General features: G+C 46.1%; 2 protein-coding genes across 2 annotated transcripts in view; one reads left to right on the forward strand and one right to left on the reverse strand.

The window, feature by feature from the left end:
• The window catches only part of jmy (junction mediating and regulatory protein, p53 cofactor), a 23,256-nt gene extending 2,242 nt beyond the window's left edge, over nt 1-21,014 (forward strand). Inside the window, exons 2-10 of the mRNA XM_084035125.1 lie at nt 3,723-3,896; nt 12,265-12,415; nt 12,945-13,114; nt 13,722-13,887; nt 14,187-14,377; nt 14,527-14,604; nt 14,882-14,977; nt 15,054-15,546; nt 16,186-21,014. Of these exons, the coding sequence (XP_083891251.1) occupies nt 3,723-3,896; nt 12,265-12,415; nt 12,945-13,114; nt 13,722-13,887; nt 14,187-14,377; nt 14,527-14,604; nt 14,882-14,977; nt 15,054-15,546; nt 16,186-16,496 (1,830 nt within the window). The 3' untranslated portion in view covers nt 16,497-21,014. The remainder of the gene's footprint in view (nt 1-3,722; nt 3,897-12,264; nt 12,416-12,944; nt 13,115-13,721; nt 13,888-14,186; nt 14,378-14,526; nt 14,605-14,881; nt 14,978-15,053; nt 15,547-16,185) is intronic.
• The window catches only part of homer1 (homer scaffold protein 1), a 14,834-nt gene continuing 11,774 nt past the window's right edge, over nt 18,531-21,590 (reverse strand). The window contains exon 8 of the mRNA XM_084035148.1: nt 18,531-21,542. Coding sequence (XP_083891274.1) covers nt 21,354-21,542 — 189 coding nt within the window. The 3' untranslated portion in view covers nt 18,531-21,353. The remainder of the gene's footprint in view (nt 21,543-21,590) is intronic.

Below are 21,590 nucleotides of genomic sequence, written 5' to 3' on the forward strand. Positions count from 1 at the left end.
ACCCGGTCTGTCAATCATCCACCAGAGACGTATAGTCCGTCCTCATCAGAGGCCCGGTTGTCAAGCCGACACGATGCGATCCCACAGCTACACGTTAATGGCTTTGCTTTGTAGCCGTTCATGTTGCCAAGATAATGTACAACGTGTGACAACAGTTTAAACATTAGCTAAATCTGTAACGAGGGCCGGTTACTTGTTATTTGCCACCTGTTCGAAACCTGGGCTGCACAGTGGTGTAGTGGGTAGCACTGTCGCCTCACAGCGAGAGGGTCCTGGGTTCGATTCCCGGGTCCGTCCGGGTTCCTTCTGTGTGGAGTTTGCATGTTCTCCCCGTGTAAGCGTGGGTTCTCCCTAGGGGTGGGTAAAAATATCGATTCAGCAATGCATTGCGATTCTGTTCCCCGCAATTCAATATCGATTCAGGCATTTTCTGAATCGATTCAAGCCCCTGGCCAGTGGGGGCGCTGTGACCGACACCCTCGTGTGATTCGCGCTGTACGGACGGGGGCCGCACTAGACCAAACCATTACAATATGGCGACCGGAGCGAGTACAACGTTCACACCGGCCGCGGAAGCGCCGCGAATAGGCGAGTAGCGGAGCCCGCTTCCTTTCGGCGCCCCTGTTAAGCGATAGTGTAGTTCACACCAGACACGGAGCGCCGCGAATAGGCGCGGCCGTCCCGCGCCGTGAAGCGATCGTTTCGGCGTCTGCTCTATTTTTAGCGCGTGCCGCGAGCGAACGCGTCAGTTCTGGCAGGAAATCACACAAAGAGACACGAGACAATCCGGTCAATTTTCAAAATAAAATACCGCGATTGACAAATGCGATCATAGTTGTGTATCTCAACTCGCACTGGGAAACAGGAAGAGAAAATACATTTAATAAATGAGTGAAGAGTAGATAAACAAATATGTGCATTTCAACGGTATATCTGCACTACTACTGTCTACTACCATAGCTTCCGTGGCCGGTGTGAACCCGTTACATGCACTGTAGTTCAGTGTTTAAGCAGTGTCCTGTTTTATCATGCTATGAGTTATACCACGGCTGTTCATAAGGCATGAAACTAAATAAATTATTTGAAAAAATGATCTGGTACTCTTACTTGTGTATTTCTACTTGATACGGAATCGATATCGAAGCATTTCAATCAATATCGAATCGAATCGATATTGAATCGAATCGCGACCCAACGAATCGAAATCGAATCGAATCGTGAGATTCTAAACAATACCCAGCCCTAGTTCTCCCATAGGTTCATCATCATTCATCAGTGTGCAAGGTGCATGTTACCTGTTCACAGGTGCTGGCAGCTCTGTAAAGGATCCTTGCCATTGAGTGCTAAAGATAACTGACATTTCCCATTTTTTACTTGTGCTTTTTTAGCATTTAAGTCTCCTAAAGAGCATCCGGTTCACTCAAAGAGCTACTTCCTCGAGCGCTCTGATCCCAGTCGTGTTGTTCCTGCGAGATGCTTCAATTAAAAGGCAGAGGGAGAGAGAAAAGTACTCGGCGGAGAAGGCGGAGCAGATTTAGTTCAGACAAACTGGAAGAGTTAGTCCTGATGACAGGGCTCCTCAGCATCTAAACTAAAGCTCATGTCACTCTTGTAATTATGTACTTGTTCTTGTAGACGCGACGGCTATATCTAGTACACGATCGAATCTAAGAAATAACTTCTTATGTTTTAGACAGTATTTTTCATTTTGGAAAACAAAACCAGAAAGTCTGTGAATTGAGAACCATTTCTAAGCGTCTGCATTTTGCTTTTAAATCCAGACCAGAATTCAGGATGTCGAAACCCGGTCACTCAGCCCCATGTTGTGAGTTGTTAGTCTGCTATACTTTTTATTATAGTTTGCTTGGAAATGTTATTTTTGTAGTTTAAAAGAACATACTCACAATTGTACATAACACATTATGTCATCAGCGTAACGTGATATGCCGTCCGACACTCACACTCAACCATTTACCAGGTGACATCAGTTAAGTCCCTGAGGGTTCAGGGTTTAAGGCCTGGGGGGGGGGGGGGGGGGAATGGAGAGATGGAGTGGAGATCAATTTTTAAAATTCTGTCTGTTCTTGAAATTTCAAAAATGTTTAGTCCAAACCCCAAATATATCCAGGGACACATCGACAACAAGGAGAATCTAATAAATGGGCACATTTTGTTTGAAAAATGACTTTTCTGTCAATGGAACCAAACACTTTGTCCTCTGATTCAGCTCTCGTTACGACGGCTAACCCAGCTGCCTTTTTCATGAAGCCTCATCAGCTCATACTAAATAAATCACGGGCCTTTTCATCATCAGCAAATAGACCCGACTGTGTAAATGCTCTCTCTTCACAGGAAGTCCTGAAGAAACCCCAGTGTCGAGAGATTTCTTAATTCCAGGCTTGTGTCTCTGCTAAGTTTTCTGTGTCGCTGGTGTCGGAGCTCCGGCTCGTTTTGGCCCAGGGGTTTCCCTGGCCAGCAGCGGCTGAAGGGAGGGGGGGGGGGGGGGGGGTGTACAGTTGGCCAGTGGTTGCCAGGGAGACACAGTCCCAAGGTAAACAGTAGGAGCAGTGTTTCTAGCTGAATCGTGCAGTGTGTCTCTCCCCCCGACGACGAGAGCCTTTTTGGAAACAAAATCAGCCTGGAGTTCATATAAGAGTCTCTATTCATATCCATCAGAGAGAGAAGAGCTCTTCATCCACGGCGCTGGACGAACATTTCAATAATAATCCGAGACGTGAAGGAGACGTATTGTTGCCGTACGAATGGGAGCCACCGGTTTCTCTGAATTGTATTTGTGTTGTACAATAGTTGTTTTCACAGCGTTTAGAACGACAATGAGCCGTCTGTGGACAGCGTGACATATGGTACGACTTACTCTCAGCTCCAACACTCCAACAATATATAATAATGTGGTGTCATTACTGACCTCACACATGCAGGGAGACTCTCTCACACTCCACTCTCACGTTCATAGCGTTTGAGCTTTTGTTGAGGACTCATTGTAATCCTGAATTAGACTCCCAACGCTCTAACATTCCAGTGTTTCCAGTGAAATGAGCCGAGATAGCGTCGCTCCCACGGTCTTATTCACCACTAACCCTATCAGCCAGGCTCTTGTGTTGTGTATCCGACTGTTTTCTGGTTTGAGTTTTAAAGGATGATTCTGGTGATATTCTGTTATTTTTGTTATTGTCAACAAATCCCACAAAAAGACCAAAAATAAGTCTCCATCAAATAAATCTCCAGTTTCTGTGATGTTTAATAAAAAACAGAGCTCAAACTAACACTTTTCATTTCATTACTGATAAAAGATTTTATTTAAATGTGAAAAACATAATACACTACAGCCTGAGTTGATTTTTACAAATGTCTTGATTTTCTTTTGAATAGAAGTTTCCAAAAATCGTGCAAACTTTTATTGAATTTTAGCTTTAAAAAAAAAACACATACTCTGCAGAGCCCAGCTGTTTTAGGAAATTATTTAATCTTTTCAAGAAAAATAAAAGTTTATATCCGGGAGTCTTCAGGTCTTGAGTCTGAGTGTTGGAGCGTCGGGAACACGGACGAACACGTCGACCGGTTTGAATCTCTTCATGGGATTTATTGATAATAAGAAAAACGTGTAATAACTCTATCCTTGTCGCGTATCATTGAAGTGTTACACGTTATATCTTATTTCCTGCTCCACCTGTTCTTTACCTGAGTGTGTTTACTCCACCCAGGTGTTGGACAGACACCGAGCCCTGGACAGCATGGTGGAGCTGCTGCAGGTTTACCCCGAGGAGGACGAGGCGTACGCGGAGCTGCTGGAGGCCACCACTCAGCTCTACCACTACCTGCTGCAGCCCTTCAGGGACATGAGGGAGCTGGCAATGCTGCGCAGACAGCAGATTAAGGTACCACACACACACACACACACACACACACACACACACACGGATACCATCTGCTTTTAGGGCTTGATTTAAGTCGGTTTAGACCTCACTGGAACACACTTTGACTGCCTCTCCCCGCCACCGTCTCCACCAGTGTTGTGATTTTTTAAAAAGCCGAGGTTAGTGCTGGAGCCGCCGCATGCTAACGTCCTCCATGGAGCCGCCTAAGCCCACTGTAATGACATTAGCTGCTGAGGATGCATGCGGCAGGCGATGATGATGTTATAGTAGCCGATCTGTTGCTTTGCATCTGGGGGCCGTGGATCAGCCCTCCCCCACCCCCCCTCCCCCCAGAGCGGCTTAACAACCAGCATAAGTATTATTACAGCAGCCACTAAACCACTCAGTAATTCTGCAGCCTCAGCACACTCTTCTGTTTTCCACACGCTTTCCTCCACTCCATCTTTGTTGTTTTTCTTCATTAGAGGTTTGAAATCTCTGCTGTCTCCCCCCCATTGAGTCTGTTTTCACACTCGTGACACACTCAGCCCCAGCAGGTGACGGTGCTTGTTGTAATTGTAGGTGGTGTTCACAAAAGCAAATGACATCACTCAGGGGAAATTGCCGACAAAATATCACAATTTACATACCTGAGCAAAGCTTTGGTTCCGCTGTGAAAGAAACAGTATTTTAATCTCTTTTGCCCTCCTATGTATTTGTTTATATTTTGGCAAATTCAACTCATCAATAAAAGCTATTGGCACTTCCTGTTTCGGATGTGCTTGTGGATGTACAGACAGTTATTATTGGACTATTTCTAAACTGATTTATGTAAGTGTCTATTTGCATCGGATATATCGATGTCCCCAGACAGTCACCAAATCTAGAAGTGTGTGTGTGTGTTCATACTTGCCTGAGTTGGAACAAAAAAAGCCACTTCCTGTTTTCAGAGCACCAACATCCCTTTAAACACTGAAGCAGCATCTTCACTGTACGCCTCGCCCTCCACCTAACCTTTCAGTCTGAACTCTCTACTCTCAGTAAATACAGATATCGTCTGTCTTCAATGTGCATCATCATCATCTTCATCTTCGTTCGGCGTCATCACTAACAGCTGTTGAATTGCATGAGAGCGAATTCTGTTAAATCCTCTTTGTTGGATTGTTAGCAGAGAGTAGAGTACGTGACACGGTTTATTCAGCGAGCATATTTGAGGGCAGTGTGTGTCGAGGAGAAGGCAGTAAACGTGTGTTTATATACTTAGCTGTCGTACTCGCAGTAACCCCGCTGTGCAGAGGTGTGTCACCTCAAGGCGGAGTCCAATCCAGTCGGTCAGGAAAAACACAACAGAGCAGAAAGTCAGTTTTTAACTTCCAACAATACCAGATAACGTGAGTGTCTTGTGAAGGAATGGAGTTTGAGTTTGATATCCTGTTTCCCAAGGTGAGTGCTGTTTGACTGGTCACATGACGTCTCCGTACCTCCGTCACATCCTGACAACGTTCCCGTCCCTCCACTACATTCCTCATATGGCGTCCTCCTCCTCTTCCTCCTCCTCCTCCTAGTTGCAGATTTGATCATCGCTGATTAGACGATCTATGAATCCTTTCAGCTCTATTGCCGGCCAGATTTGATAAGATTTCGCTGATATCGTAGAAGAAGATGTATAATGTAAAGTTGCATTATGGAAACTGTGATGTGCAGAACTTTTTGGAGCCAATACTTGAGGCTGAAAGTCATTCTGCACGTTTGACTTGGTGGAGTTTTCTGAGCATGTGGACTCTGCATGGTGGTGAAAGTTTGCAGCACCTGCTCCCCTGAGGGCGATCCAACGGCTGGAAACAAAGCTGTATGCAAATGTGATCCTTGATGCCCCGGCAGAGAGGCGGTTGGTTTCTCCCAAAGTGATGAGTCAGGGGATCGTTGAGAGGCCTTTTTTGCTTTTTGTCCCTGTGATTTACATGCAGTTTGCATCCTACTTAATGTCGCAAAGAGGATGTGAGGAGGAGCGGATGGACAGAAGGCCTTTCCCTGCCTTCCTGTGTGAACACACACCGACGCGTTGAGGTCGTAAAGGCCACGTGAAGCTGCTTCCAGCTGAAACTTTCACTTCAGTCGGAGGCGTCAGACGTGGGGGGGGGGTCACTGTGTTGTTGTTGTCGGTACGTTGTATTCAGAAGCTACACAGGTTCAGTTTAAACTATTTGAATAATCAAATGATCTCAATTGTCTTCAGAATTTCAGAAAAGAGTGAAAAATGTCCATTACAGTATTCAAATTGCTTGATTTGTACGTCCATATGACATATTGTTGATCGGTCGTGGTTGCAGCTCTTCTGTGAACGGTGACCTCTCTTAACCCGTTCTACTCTCCCCATTCATAGTGAGTGACGACCACCTGAATGACATCGGGTGTTGAGTCATTTGTTGAATGGTGCATTGTTGGGGCGGCCCCATTGCATGCTGGGAGCGGAGCCGGTGTCGGTGTCCTGTTGCCCGGAGGGTCAGAGGGCGGCCATGAATTAAAAATGCGGTTCCTCTGTAACGTGTCTGAGATACTTTTGTACCGCAGCGAGCTCCAGTTACTGTTTCGATTGCATTATTACATGGCAACGGTTGCCACGGCGATCCCAGGCCGAGTTTACGCCCAGCTGTCGAGGACATTTTTAACACGTTTTCATCATCACATAAGATAATTAAGTCGCTCTATGGCCTGATTGAAGTATATATTTGTTTTTACATATTTATAGATATTGACTCATTAATCTAGGGTTGCAACTAATCGATCTGGGTGAGTCCAGATGTTTACCATGAACCCCTGGTGATAACCTATCACATAAGGATGTTTCTCTTTGTCAACCAATCACACGTTGAAGACCAGATGTGTCCACATGTTCCCACTGAGCAGATACATCTCTGATATCTCTCTCATGTAAAGTTTCTCACGTCTGTTTAAGCAAAGAAACGTCCTCAAACAGCTGGTCGCCATCGTTTTTCAGGGGGGATGGATTAATTCACATGTGGTGCTCTAGTTTGTGGGATTGACCCCCCCATCCCCCCACAGCTGCCTGGTAAACACTGCTTCGTGGTATCTAACACTATTCTGAGCCGGTGAGAGATGAGGTGCCGCCGTGACGGCGTCCATGCTGCTATTTCCAGAGACGTCTGTGTTTTGTCGCCCGTGAGCTGTCGGCCAGAGGCGTTAAAGGAAATCAGTCCCCCTGCCACTTCCTGTCTCTTCAGTTTGTTTTTCTTTAGTTGGGTAGTAGCTGACTAAAATCAATGATACCATGCATGTGTAAAACCGGTACTAGATGGTCAGGTTTTACTACTTTATTTACAGGCTCACATTAATAATGAATCAGGTCACAAACGTGAAACTCAAACATGAAGCAACTGGGAGTGAATTTGACTCCAACGTCCACATTTAGGTGTTTCTGAGCGTCGTCAGTGACGGCAGGTGACAGGTGAGCAGGAAAAGTGCTTTAAAGGTGCACATCCTCCCTTCAGTGGAGTGATATTTCTGCTCAAACAGCCGTCCATTTCTCAGACAAATATGTCACTTTGCCTGTTTTGCAGATTCGCGTTGAACCGGCTCGCTCTTCTCTTCAACACTGCAGATCTTCTGTTGAAGTTACATTTTTATTTTGGTAGTTCGTGCCAGGTTTATGACGAGGAAGGAAAATGCACAGAATAAAAGAGGTGTTGGATATCTCTGGTGTCTATTCTGAGACCCTTTTTTATCTGTTTCATGTATGCGTCTCCTTTTAGAGAAGATCGATGTCCTTGCTTTTTCTAAAAGCGTCTCTTTCACAGTCGTATCCTCGTTTATTCCATTGATTTTTTTTGCACACGAGAGCCGGTTCTTCTCTTCTGTCCCTGAATGCATCATCACCTTGTGCTGCAGCCTTCTACATTATTACGGCGAGTCACTCAGAGTTACAACAGGATGCTCGTTCAGGGCCTTAAATCAACAATATATAGAGATTTTTATTATCCTCTGTGTTTAAATAAGCTACTGACTGTAAATGTCATGTGAAGATTATCATGGCCAAAATAAATGCGATTCACAAAATGATCCCGATTATTATCCAAATGTATTTAAATCTCTTCAAAATGGCACTAAAACAGACCGGAATCACTCAACGTGTGAAGAAATACATATTTTCAATCAAAGATAACAAGTTAAATAGAATACATAAGGTAATCATAATTCATAAGGTGTCCCTGCATGAATACATGAATATGGTGAACTACATAGATATTATGACGATGTTATCCCGATAAGGAAAATTCACCACGATCAACTTGTATTATGAATCTGATTTATGTGATGTAATCTCTGAGAAACAGATGTGTCATAGTTTGGAGCATGAAACCAGTTGAACAGACTGTCAGTTAAGGGATACCTCCACACAGAGACGCTTTTAGACAACAACATGCTGAGGAGTTAAACAACAGTGACACCAGGTGTCCGTGGTGTCCCAGGTGTGACATGTCACCAGGTGTCCATAGTGTCCCAGGTGTCCGTAGTGTCCCAGGTGTTGGGTGGTGTCCCAGGTGTCCGTAGTGTCCCCGGTGTCCGTAGTGTACCAGGTGTGACATGTCACCGGGTCGGACTGCTCTGAGGACAAATGTCTCTGCTGCTGTTGTCTGTAGTGTACCAGGTGTGACATGTCACCAGATGTCCGTAGTGTCCCAGGTGTCTGTAGTGTCCCAGGTGTGACATGTCCCAGGTGTCCGTAGTGTCCCAGGTGTCCGTAGTGTCCCGGTATGACATGTCACCGGGTCGGACCGCTCTGAGGACAAATGTCTCTGCTGCTGTTGTCTGTAGTGTACCAGGTGTGACATGTCACCAGGTGTCCGTAGTGTCCCAGGTGTCGGGTGGTGTCCGTAGTGTCCCAGGTGTGACATGTCACCAGGCGTCCGTAGTGTCCCAGGTGTGACATGTCACCAGGTGTCCGTAGTGTCCCAGGTGTCGGGTGGTGTCCCAGGTGTCCGTAGTATCCCAGGTGTCCGTAGTGTCCCAGGTATGACATGTCACCGGGTCGGACCGCTCTGAGGACAAATGTCTCTGCTGCTGTTGTCTGTAGTGTACCAGGTGTGACATGTCACCAGATGTCTGTAGTGTCCCAGGTGTCTGTAGTGTCCCAGGTGTGACATGTCCCAGGTGTCCGTAGTGTCCCAGGTGTCCGTAGTGTCCCAGGTGTCCGTAGTGTCCCGGTATGACATGTCACCGGGTCGGACCGCTCTGAGGACAAATGTCTCTGCTGCTGTTGTCTGTAGTGTACCAGGTGTGACATGTCACCAGGTGTCCGTAGTGTCCCAGGTGTCGGGTGCTGTCCGTAGTGTCCCAGGTGTGACATGTCACCAGGTGTCCGTAGTGTCCCAGGTGTCGGGTGGTGTCCGTAGTGTCCCAGGTGTCTGGTGGTGTCCGTAGTGTCCCAGGTGTGACATGTCACCAGGCGTCCGTAGTGTCCCAGGTGTGACATGTCACCAGGTGTCCGTAGTGTCCCAGGTGTCGGGTGGTGTCCGTAGTGTCCCAGGTGTGACATGTCACCAGGCGTCCGTAGTGTCCCAGGTGTGACATGTCACCAGGTGTCCGTAGTGTCCCAGGTGTCGGGTGGTGTCCCAGGTGTCCGTAGTATCCCAGGTGTCCGTAGTGTCCCAGGTATGACATGTCACCGGGTCGGACCGCTCTGAGGACAAATGTCTCTGCTGCTGTTGTCTGTAGTGTACCAGGTGTGACATGTCACCAGGTGTCCGTAGTGTCCCAGGTGTCCGTAGTGTCCCAGGTGTCCGTAGTGTCCCAGGTATGACATGTCACCGGGTCGGACCGCTCTGAGGACAAATGTCTCTGCTGCTGTTGTCTGTAGTGTACCAGGTGTGACATGTCACCAGGTGTCCGTAGTGTCCCAGGTGTCGGGTGCTGTCCGTAGTGTCCCAGGTGTGACATGTCACCAGGTGTCCGTAGTGTCCCAGGTGTCGGGTGGTGTCCCAGGTGTCCGTAGTATCCCAGGTGTCCGTAGTGTCCCAGGTATGACATGTCACCGGGTCGGACCGCTCTGAGGACAAATGTCTCTGCTGCTGTTGTCTGTAGTGTACCAGGTGTGACATGTCACCAGATGTCTGTAGTGTCCCAGGTGTCTGTAGTGTCCCAGGTGTGACATGTCCCAGGTGTCCGTAGTGTCCCAGGTGTCCGTAGTGTCCCGGTATGACATGTCACCGGGTCGGACCGCTCTGAGGACAAATGTCTCTGCTGCTGTTGTCTGTAGTGTACCAGGTGTGACATGTCACCAGGTGTCCGTAGTGTCCCAGGTGTCGGGTGCTGTCCGTAGTGTCCCAGGTGTGACATGTCACCAGGTGTCCGTAGTGTCCCAGGTGTCGGGTGGTGTCCGTAGTGTCCCAGGTGTCTGGTGGTGGCCGTAGTGTCCCAGGTGTGACATGTCACCAGGTGTCCGTAGTGTCCCAGGTGTCGGGTGGTGTCCCAGGTGTCCGTAGTATCCCAGGTGTCCGTAGTGTCCCAGGTATGACATGTCACCGGGTCGGACCGCTCTGAGGACAAATGTCTCTGCTGCTGTTGTCTGTAGTGTACCAGGTGTGACATGTCACCAGGTGTCCGTAGTGTCCCAGGTGTCGGGTGGTGTCCGTAGTGTCCCAGGTGTGACATGTCACCAGGTGTCCATAGTGTCCCAGGTGTCCGTAGTGTCCCAGGTGTCCGTAGTGTCCCAGGTGTTGCGTGGTGTCCCAGGTGTCCGTAGTGTCCCAGGTGTCCGTAGTGTCCCCGGTGTCCGTAGTGTACCAGGTGTGACATGTCACCGGGTCGGACTGCTCTGAGGACAAATGTCTCTGCTGCTGTTGTCTGTAGTGTACCAGGTGTGACATGTCACCAGATGTCTGTAGTGTCCCAGGTGTCTGTAGTGTCCCAGGTGTGACATGTCCCAGGTGTCCGTAGTGTCCCAGGTGTCCGTAGTGTCCCGGTATGACATGTCACAGGGTCGGACCGCTCTGAGGACAAATGTCTCTGCTGCTGTTGTCTGTAGTGTACCAGGTGTGACATGTCACCAGGTGTCCGTAGTGTCCCAGGTGTCGGGTGCTGTCCGTAGTGTCCCAGGTGTGACATGTCACCAGGTGTCCGTAGTGTCCCAGGTGTCGGGTGGTGTCCGTAGTGTCCGTAGTATCCCAGGTGTCCGTAGTGTCCCAGGTATGACATGTCACCAGGTGTCCGTAGTGTCCCAGGTGTCGGGTGGTGTCCGTAGTGTCCCAGGTGTGACATGTCACCAGGTGTCCGTAGTGTCCCAGGTGTGACATGTCACCAGGTGTCCGTAGTGTCCCAGGTGTCGGGTGGTGTCCCAGGTGTCCGTAGTGTACCAGGTGTGACATGTCACCGGGTCGGACCGCTCTGAGGACAAATGTCTCTGTTGAACGTTGGAGCCTGTTGTTCTTCTCTTCACATGTGGCCACGTGTTTCTGCTACAGGATTCCTAAACAATGAGTTCACCGCTGAGTTTTTAAGTTAATATTTTCTTTCTTTTTTTCGACTCCCTTTCCTGAATGATGTGATTTTCTGTTTTCTTCTGTCGGACTTTTCCTTTCTGGTCACTGACGTAATCTCTCCTCCCCCGTTCGCTCCTGTTTTCACCCCAAAACCACTCCCTGTTCTTGTGCCTCACGTGCAGACACACACACACACACACACACACACACACACACACACACACACATACACACACACACACACACACACACACACACACACACAGGGAAGGCCTTTGAGGTTTGTTGGTGTTTATTTTTGAGTACCTACACACATCTGTTTTACATTTATTCATTAATACGTGCCTTTTATGTGCAGCAGAGCTTCACAGGGAGTTCAACCCTCTGTGTACATTTTGTTCCATGTGGTCTGGTCTTCCTGGGGGGTTCAGGACTCCACGTGGCACGTTTCCCCCCGGTTCTCACTCTTTTTTTCACATGGCCCTGACACGGGCTGGTGAAAATGTGTGGTTGACATGTGGCGCCGGGCCACGTGATACGAACTCCTTCCAGCGTATTCAGAGGGTTTTCTGTTTGTTTTGTTTATTTTGTTATCAGATAATTTAACCATTGATTCGTTGTTCCACCAGCCCAGTAGGACACTGGGTTAGTGTCACTCTAAACATGCACAGGCATGACAGGCAACACCATCATCGCCATCTGCTGTCGCTAGCTGGTATTACACTGAACACAGTCGTGAACGGTCTGGACCAGTGCAGTGTTTGTGTTAACTCATTGAACATTATTTGGTGGAGGCGACGTGTGAGACTTTGAAGAGTCTGCACCGACTGAACTTTATCAGCTGATGCAAATACTCTGTGTTTGATTGTGCTTTCCACCTCCTCGCCCTGCAGATCTCCCTGGAGACGGAGCGTCTGGGCCCTCGGCGGGTGGAGAGCCTGAGGAAAGAGGACGAGGAGTGGCAGAAGAAGGCTCACGCCACCATCCTCTCCATACAAGACCTGACTGTCAAGTTCTTCGAGACCACGACTCGGGCGCAGAAAGGTAAATACGCTTGGAAGGAGGCATTTTTAAGCGTTCTGGGGCTTCTGTGACCTTTTGAACCTCTGTGTTGTATGTTTACTCCATAACAAAGTGCAGTACACGCTCCACGTCTCGCATACCGAAGTGATTTCTACTAGTCCCTCCTCCTTCCAGAAGTATTTTAATCCTCTAACCATCTCGGCTACGAACTGCTGGGAAACAAGTCGACTGATTTCTGTCCAGACGTGGAACAGTCGAAGCTCTGTTCTTCCATTCAAGGGGCTGCAACTAACAGTTACTTCCTTTGATTAACCCGTTAATTACTCTCTTGATTGGGCGATTAATCATTCAGTCATTAGAAAATAGTGAAGAATTGTGTTTTTTTGGGATCAAATCGTATATTAAGTTTACAAACGTGCCTCTCATTGGAGAAACCAGGGAAGTGTATGTAATAAAATACTCCGATTGAGTTGTTTTTACTATATGTGGCTCCACTAACTGATAACCAATGGGCCGCTGCTCCGTCTCTGACCACCGTGTCGTGTTGCAGCGCTGTACGAGCGGATGCGTGCTGACCAGAGGAAGTTTGGCAAGTCGGCGTGGGCGGCGGCGGTGGAGCGCATGGAGCGGCTGCAGTACGCCGTCTCCAAGGAGACGCTGCAGCTGATGAGGGCCAAAGAAATCTGCCTGGAGGAGAGGAAGCACGGCTTGAAGGAGGAGGTGAGACGCTGCTCAGAAACGCTCATCACCGATGACGAGCGACGGCGCCGGTCTTTAAAAAGCCCTGATAGTTTGTCAGAAGAGGTGGAAGGAATACTCAGTAACTTCAGTAAAAGTAGTAATACTGCACTGTTGTAGTATTACTCGGTTGTAACTGAACGTGTTCCTTGAGTAAAAGTACAAAAGAATTGGCATACAAATATAGAAAAAGTATACATTAAAAGTGCCAAAAGTATAAGTACTCACTACGCAGAGTGTCTCAGTATAATATAATATCACTGGATGATGCATTCATCACTTTAATATTGCAGCTTGTAAAGGTGGTATTAAGGTATTAATGTCCTCTACTGCTCCTTTAAACACCTGATGAGATGTACATGGCCGACAATAACAAGAGAGAGTTGTTGGAAACATGACCTCATGACTCAAACATCCTGCGACGGAGTGAATAACATAATAACATCCTGGTTTACAACGCTGGAAATGAGTCATTGGGAATGAGTGTTGGGGTCAAATGCTACTGGACATGTGTAAATACATGAAACAGTACCTGTTGTGTGCTGAGAGAGAGGTTGAAGAGTAAAACTGTGTGTGTGTCTGCTTGTAGATGCAGTGTCTGCAGGGAGGCGAGGATGCCATGCTGCGTGTGGACCAGCTGGAGGCGCTGTACTACGAGGTGCAGCTGCAGCTGTACGACGTCCAGGCCGAGGTGCTGCGCTGCGAGGAGCTGCTGCTGAACGCTCAGCTGCAGAGTCTACGGAGGCAGATGATCGGTGAGCAGCCGCTCCCTCCTCCAGGGGGCGCCACGCAGCTCGACGAATGCAAACGACGAATAAACACATCAGTACAGACATGTTTGAGGTGGCAGCACTGTAGGCTTCCACAGATATTTGTGTTTATTGTGCAAAGTGCTGCTGGTCCACATTGTTTATTAGTTTCCATTACATTTATATATTTAATAACCATATAAAACAATAATCATACAAAGAGAAAAAGAGGAATTATACCAAATGTAGCTTTGTAATAAAAAGACAAAACGGTAACTTCTTATTCTCATGACACACTGCACCAGAGCGGCAGGACGAGGTGGTGTACTACGATGCCTTCGAGAGCCCCGACGCCATGAAGGGCGAGGACGACCCCGCGACCCCGCCGTCCCCCCTCCGAGATGAAGAAGTCGGCGTCCTGCAGCAGAGGACGCGGCAGCTGGAGGCCCGCCGGGGCCGCATCACTGCCAAGAGAGGCTACCTCAAGAACAAGAAGGTGAGCAGAGACGGCCTTTTTATATATATATATATATATATATATATATATATATATATATATATATATATATATATACACACATACATAGACACACAACGGCTGCTCAGGTCCATTTAGTGCATCATTTATGTGTTTTTTTTCCACAGGAAATCTGTATCGTCAATCACAACCAGAAGATTCAACAGCGACCAGGAAGCCACGCCTCCCTGCAGCCGCTGCAGCAGGTCAGACTCCTCTTTAATGTATAAGCTTTGTTAGTGAATAAACGGAGACGAGCTATTAATACTGGGGGGATGAAGACATCATAACCATATATTTCAGTTTGGGTCTATGGCTTTTAAAGCACACAATATATATATATATATAAATATCTTGGTTTAGGTTTTAATGAAGTGAAATGTATTTGAGTTCTCACAGTGTTCATGTCCAGGGCTTTTATTGTGAAAGGTATAAGCGGAGGAAGTGGCTGTAGATCAAACTCTGCTCTGGTTTCCTGCACAGGGAGGCGACGCTGACGAAGAGGAGGAAGCCAAGAGCAACGCCCGGGTGAGTCAGGAGCGGCAGAGGACTCTGGACAGACTCCGCTGCCTCAGACAGGTGAGAACCGCTGTTCCTTCTGAAGTTTGACCTCTGACCCCCTTGACCGCGTCTGACCCCCCGTTCCTACTCTCAGCGCTATCCCGGCCAGGTGACCCTGAAGTCCAGCCGGCTGCCCCTGAGTCAGCCTCACGGCCGGAGGAGAGGCCAGCAGCCCAGCAGGCACTCGGCCGGCGTTCAGACCGAGAGCATCTCCGACCTCCCCGAACTCTCGGCTCCGCCCCCGGCCGCCGCCTGCAGCTGGGACGCCGTCTCTTTACCCGCCATCCAGCTGGAGAATCTGGGCTCCTCGCCACCTTTCCTCTCGCTGCCGGCCTCCCCGTCTATTCTATCACTGGGTCCTCCCCCGCCACCTCCTCCTCCCCCACCTCCTCCTCCCCCCTCAGAGGAGCAGCAGCAGGGTGAGGGCAGAGAGAGTAACCCCAGCCCGGTGCGGCATCATGAATACGAGTCTTCCTCTCTGCCCCTGGCGCCGTTCTCCCCTCGCTTCTTCGACAGCAGTCAGCTGCAGACGGCGAGGACGAAGCTGAAGAAGACGTCCTCGCTGGACTCGTCTCAGTGGAGGAGAGGTGAGACATCTTTATAATCCACTCACGATGAAAACGCTAACGGAGGTTCTGATCGCTGTGTGGAGGACATCCATGTCTCCAAAATCAGTTATTTGAATAGTCTGTAGTGTCGGATGTTTGAAATGAGTTGTGTGTCTGAATGTTTCCATCTACGAACTAGAAGGAGAAGTTTTTAATCATTTTTGCATTAATTTGAATAATTAAATTGTTCAGACTTATTGTTAAAATTGTTCGGAAGTACTGAAAAGGCTTAAACACTTTGGCTGGTACGGGATCTCCATATCTGAGGGACTGAAAACAGCATTTTCTGACATTTCTGCATGAAAAATGACTTTTGATGATGAACAGATGATGAAAATAGTTGGTGATTATATTTCTGTGGATCTGTTAGTGGAATTAGTTTTCCTTTCATTTGTGGTCCTTCTGTAAAAAGCTGTCTCCAAACATCATGTTGGTTGTTTAGAGGACAATAACATCTCATTTAATGTGATGAACAAGTGACATAATAAGTAGACTGAATACTGACGATTGGATTGAAACACATATGGAGTTTACCACAGCTGGAAGGTGCTGGAAAAGCATGGAAATGCACCTGGAAATGCTTGGAAAGTGCTTGATTGTGACATGTGTGTCCTGCAGCGAGCTCCCCCATGGACGAGGTGCTGGCCTCCCTGAAGCGCGGCTGCTTCCACCTGAGGAAGGCGGAGCTGCGGGTCCTGGCCCCGGACCCGGACGACGACGGAGAGAACATCCTGGCTCAGATCCGGCAGGGCGTCCGGCTGAAGAAGGTCCGGACCCGACCGGAGCAGAAGCGGCACGCCAAGAGCTTCACCCACTCGGCCGACGCCCTCACGCGCAGCATCCACGAGGCCCTGAGGAGGATCAAGGAGGCGTCGCCGGAGTCTGAGTCCGAGGACGAGGGCCTCCCCTGCACGGACTGGGAGAACTAAGGTTCACGGAGAGGACAAGCCGGGGTCGGATCACGCCGAGATACCGCGGTGCAATTTTATATATATATATATATATATATATATATATAAACGGCTCAGAAGTATGTTGTTTTTTTATTTCTACTTCTGCGTGTTTGTAAAGACGGACCACTAATCTTTTTTAATGTCGTTGCCGTGGCGTCGCTGGCGAGGAAACAACCTCTAACCTCTCATTATGTCCGTCTACATGTCAGTCGTACTGTAGCTTGCTGTGATGGGTTTGTTTTAGGAAGCGAGTGTTTACTTTGTTTTTTTACGTTCCGACTCTCCACTGAACACGTTCACGTCTACGTCCAACTACGTGACGAATGCAAACAGGAAACCATCCCCACCTCCTTAAAGGGACGGTCTGACACTTTAGGAGCTCCAGCTGCTTAAAAAACGTCAAACTGTTTCTTTCAATTTGATTATTCGGCCTCATTTTCATCATCTGGGTGGGAAGAGAAGGTTTTGTTTTTAAGCATTTTCACTTAAACGATGATTAATATATGCATATAAAAAAGTTACTATAGAGTAAAGTATGACGCAACAACAGGAGGGGATTTTGGAGAAAGGATGGACCAAAAATCACACTTCTTCTCTGAGTTATTTATGTGTTTGTAGATTCAGTGTGACGCTCTCCTCCGGGGTCTGATGATCTCCGATAAACACGGTTAGAGATCCCAGATAAAGAGGTTTCTTGTCGCTGCAGAACCTGAGAATCCGTGATGTTTGTCTTCATGTCGACGGTTCTCTGCCAACAGGAGCTGCTGACGGAGGATTCGGCTCCACCGACAGCATCATTCACCAGTTTACATCACCCCAAAGCATCATGGGAAACTTACTTTCAAACATTAGAGCAGGATTCTAATTATAGAGCATATTAATATTAACCATACGTGTGACATTAATCTACTTTCAAGCTTTTAAAAACAAGCTTGACTTATGAAAGTTTAACAAAAGTTTAGTTGAGTTTAAAGTCAGATATGATCCAAATAGTTTTTAGATGAATATTCATATTATCTGTCGAATTGTACATCCTCTGCTTTTTCCTCCTCCGAGGATGCCATTTTGACCAGATCAGTATTTTAGACAAAGTATATTTAATATATATAATAAATATATGTTCAGCACCAGTTTAAACCTAAACGATGACTTGAATCTAGCTTTGATCGTTTTCTCTGATTGTGCTGTCACACTTACACAAAACAAAAAGTATATAGTTTAATATTAATAATATATATAATACTGTTAAATTTATCTCCAAGAACCCCAAGAATAAACAACCAAAAAGGAAATGACAGAAGCTGCTGGTGTTACATACAGATGATGAAAATCTTCTCTTAAAAATATTAGAATTATAAGCCGTAAAAAAACTATTCAAACAATCATTTTGAGTAATTTCTTGCTTCTCCAATAAGCCATTTTGCTGCTGTCACTATAAACTTGAATGTCTCTCAGTTTCAGACTGTTGGTCAGACAGAAGATGCTTATTTTCACTGCTTTCTAGACTAAATGATTGATCCATATCTTAGGAAATTATGCAGATTATATAATAATAATAATAATAAATGTTAAAGAACACATTAGACACATTTCTAGTTTGGATACATGAAACTTCAGCAGCACACTGAAGCCTTCCTGCAGTCGATCGGTCTTGGGAGGCGTCAGCGCCCTCTGCTGGCTGACCGCCTCCTCCTTCTCCACCTCCTCCTTCCCCTCCTCCTCCTCCTACTCCAACCCCTTCTCCTCCTCTTCCTCCTCCTCCCCTTCCCCTCCTTCAACATTCGGATCACATGTTGATGTTTATATTTATTTTCATCATCTGAGAGACTCTTTTCTTTTCTCTCTCTCTTTCTCTGTCTCTGTCTCTCTCTCTCTCTCTCTCTCTCTCTCTCTCTCTCTCTCTCTCTCTCTCTCTCTCTCTCTCTCTCCACTGCCTTCACACTTTAGTTTTCCGAGTGTGTTTCCGACTGGACTTGTCGTGTGTGTGTGTGTGTGTGTGTGTGTGTGTGATTTTTATACCATTCTTGTTATTATGTGTTGAATTGTGTCAAACATGTCTTTGAAACCTGAAACTCGTTTATTTTCCGATCACCACGGATACGTTTAAAAGGAATAGTTGTGATTTTTTTTTTTTTAAAGGAATAAGTTCATGCAGGTTCTTTCTGAGAGTTCGACGACGAGACGAGACACCGCCATCGTGTTCATGTGAAGCTACAGCTTAGCTTAGCATAAGGACCGGGAACAGCTAGCCTAGCTCTTTCCAAAGGACCAGTACCAGCAAATGTTGCCTGTTAATAGTTTGTTCAACATGGAATTAGCTCATTGTTGACATCTTGTGTTTAAAACCCCCACCAAGCGCTATGTAGCAGTGTGTGTTCTCACCTCTGGCCACAGGGGGCAGTGGTGAGCTAGAGTCAGTTTAACCGCATTAATGTTACTTTTCTAACAAGTAGCTGCAAAGACACGAGATCTGTCCATCTTCTCCTCAAACTCTCGGAAAGAACGCAAATAAGTTAAACGTGGAGTTCACAGAAAACCATCGCTCTGCATCGCCATGGCGACACCGTGGCTCACACTCTGCTTCTCTTCCGTCCAGATCTTTGATGACGTGAAATAATTCCAGTCTGAGTGAAACGGTGAAATAGATCACGTGACAGCGTCTCCTCACAGCTTATGAAACCATCGTGCTTTTTTATCTTCAGTTAACGTGTATTTGTCTCCGACCTTGAACATGACACTAGTTTGACCTTTTTAACCTTTTATGACCTTATGCATGTGACTGGTTTTTAGGACGAACCCATCACAACGTAAGTGCAATAATTAAGAAGAAGAAAATGTCATTTTTATGAATTAAAAACTGTAATGAAATGTAAAAAACTATACATATATCCGCATGCCTAAATGTATTGAAGTATTTATTGAAACTTCATATTTTAAATGATTTCTAAAAGCATACAAATGTAAATTTACTTTATAAAAGGTTTTGTTTTTTTTGTTCCCATCATGACATTCCTCTCTGCTTTCTATATCCTTATTATATATATATTTTTCCCCTTTCAAAATAAAATGAAGCAACAACGTGTTGTCTTGGAATAATCGGTGTTTGAAGGTTGTGTTTTTACTTTAACTCTTTATCTAAAATGAGTAAATATATTAATTTACATATTATTACTGTGGAGATTTGGATCATTAACATATAATATAAATCAGTTAATACACTGATGTATGGTTATAGATTATGCGTTTACCAGCTTTTGGTCATTTGAGTACGTTTTCATGATGTTGCTTTTGCACTTGAGATTTTAAATGCCGGACTTTTACTTGTAACAGTATTTTTACACTTTAGTATTACTACTTTAAGTCAAGTAAAATATCTGAATACTGTGAAGAAACTGGTGAAAGAACGACACGACAGCAAGAGTTGCATTTGGTTTTCTTTTACTATAAACTCAAAATTACAATTTCTGTTTTTAAGCATGTGGTATAATCAACATTTAAAAGTCTTTATTCAAATGTTTTTTTTCCTTTCAAGCTGTAATATTTGTCGTTTTCAACGTGATAAAGTCACTAAAATCATTCAAGTCTCCCAAAATGACCCCGAACCAACAACAAGCCCTTAAATAGTGTTCTTCAGGTGTGTGTAGACTTCCTCTCAACGACGCAGAATCTTTTGGCAAATAGTAAATAACACAAAATAAAGTACCGCTAAGTTGCCATCGATGCGTCGCTACCAAAAGGCAACATCGCCAACGATTCAAATCTGTACACGAGCGTCATTTGGCAAAAAAAAAACGATTCTCTGCAAATCCACCGTACGCTTCTTTTATACTCTATACTCATAAATAGTTCAAAAATATTGCCAGTTTTTTCCAAAAACAACTCTGCATCCCCACGTACCAGACAATAATAATAATAATAATAATAATAATAATAATTAAAAAAAAGATTACGTGAAAACGAGATGTAAATAAAAGATCTTCTGTACAACTTTCATCTTCAGTAACAGTTAGTAATAAATTAACCACAAAAAAAGGATTCAATCATCATTGCACTTCAAGTCGCAACAGAAACGAGAGGAGAGAGAAAGGATTCACTCAGACACACAAACTCCATGTTTACAAGTGCACTATGAATCTGTTAATATTCCTTTAAAAAAAGTGTATATGAAAGAAAGTGAATAAAATCTCGCTTGTGGTCTAAACGTATCCGAGAGGAGTAGAAGTACCTGAACGTGAGAGTGGAAAGTGTTTATTTGCCCTCTGATTCTCCTTTTTTGTATTGCTCATATATTATATATAAGAATATAAGACGTTAGTCCTCAACGGACACTTTCTATCTTTTTTTTTTAACGTTTCTTCAGGATTTCAGTCACAGGAGGAACCTTTGTCTCTTTATGACATTCGAAGCGCCACCTTCGCCCTCCAGACTCCAAATAACTCAGAATAAATCCTTGCCGTCTGACTCCCGTGTGTTAGTTTGGCTGAAGGTGGAGAATCGTAGAATCACCAAAGCGCAGCTCGTCTTTAACTCATCGAGTCTGCGTGATTGAATGAGCAAAAAGAAAAAAAAAAAGTCCCATGATTTCAAGAAACAAACAGAAAAGAGAAACATGTGAGCCGATTGAGAGTTTTCCGGAGGGAAGGCGAGGTCCAAGCAAAGCCCCGTTTCTTGGTTTCTATGTAAACGTGAACCGCAGCGAACAAAAAGTGTGTAAACTTTTACACGTAGAAATGTGGAGAGAAAAGCTATTCAAGTTACATGTCGGTGACGAGGTGAGAGCCGACATGCGGGTGAGATCCTCGGCCGTGGCGGCGATGGCGGCGTGTTGGTCCTCTAGCTGCTCTCGATCAGCTTCCCCAGCGTGTCCCGCAGCTCCGTCAGCTCGAAGATCTTCCCGTCCAGCAGCTCCAGCAGCGAGCGAAGGCTCTGGCGGAAGGCCTCCCTCTCCTGCTGGTTGCTCTCCAGACGCTGCTCCAGGTCTCCCAGCTGGGCCTCCAACGTCTGGTTCCTGGACTCCGTGTCCTGGAAACGGAACCAGACCCTGTTGTTGCTCTAAAGTCCTCTAAAGAA

The sequence above is a fragment of the Eutrigla gurnardus genome (genome assembly GCF_963514095.1).
Source record: "Eutrigla gurnardus genome assembly, chromosome: 19".
Taxonomy (NCBI): Eukaryota; Metazoa; Chordata; class Actinopteri; order Perciformes; family Triglidae; genus Eutrigla; species Eutrigla gurnardus.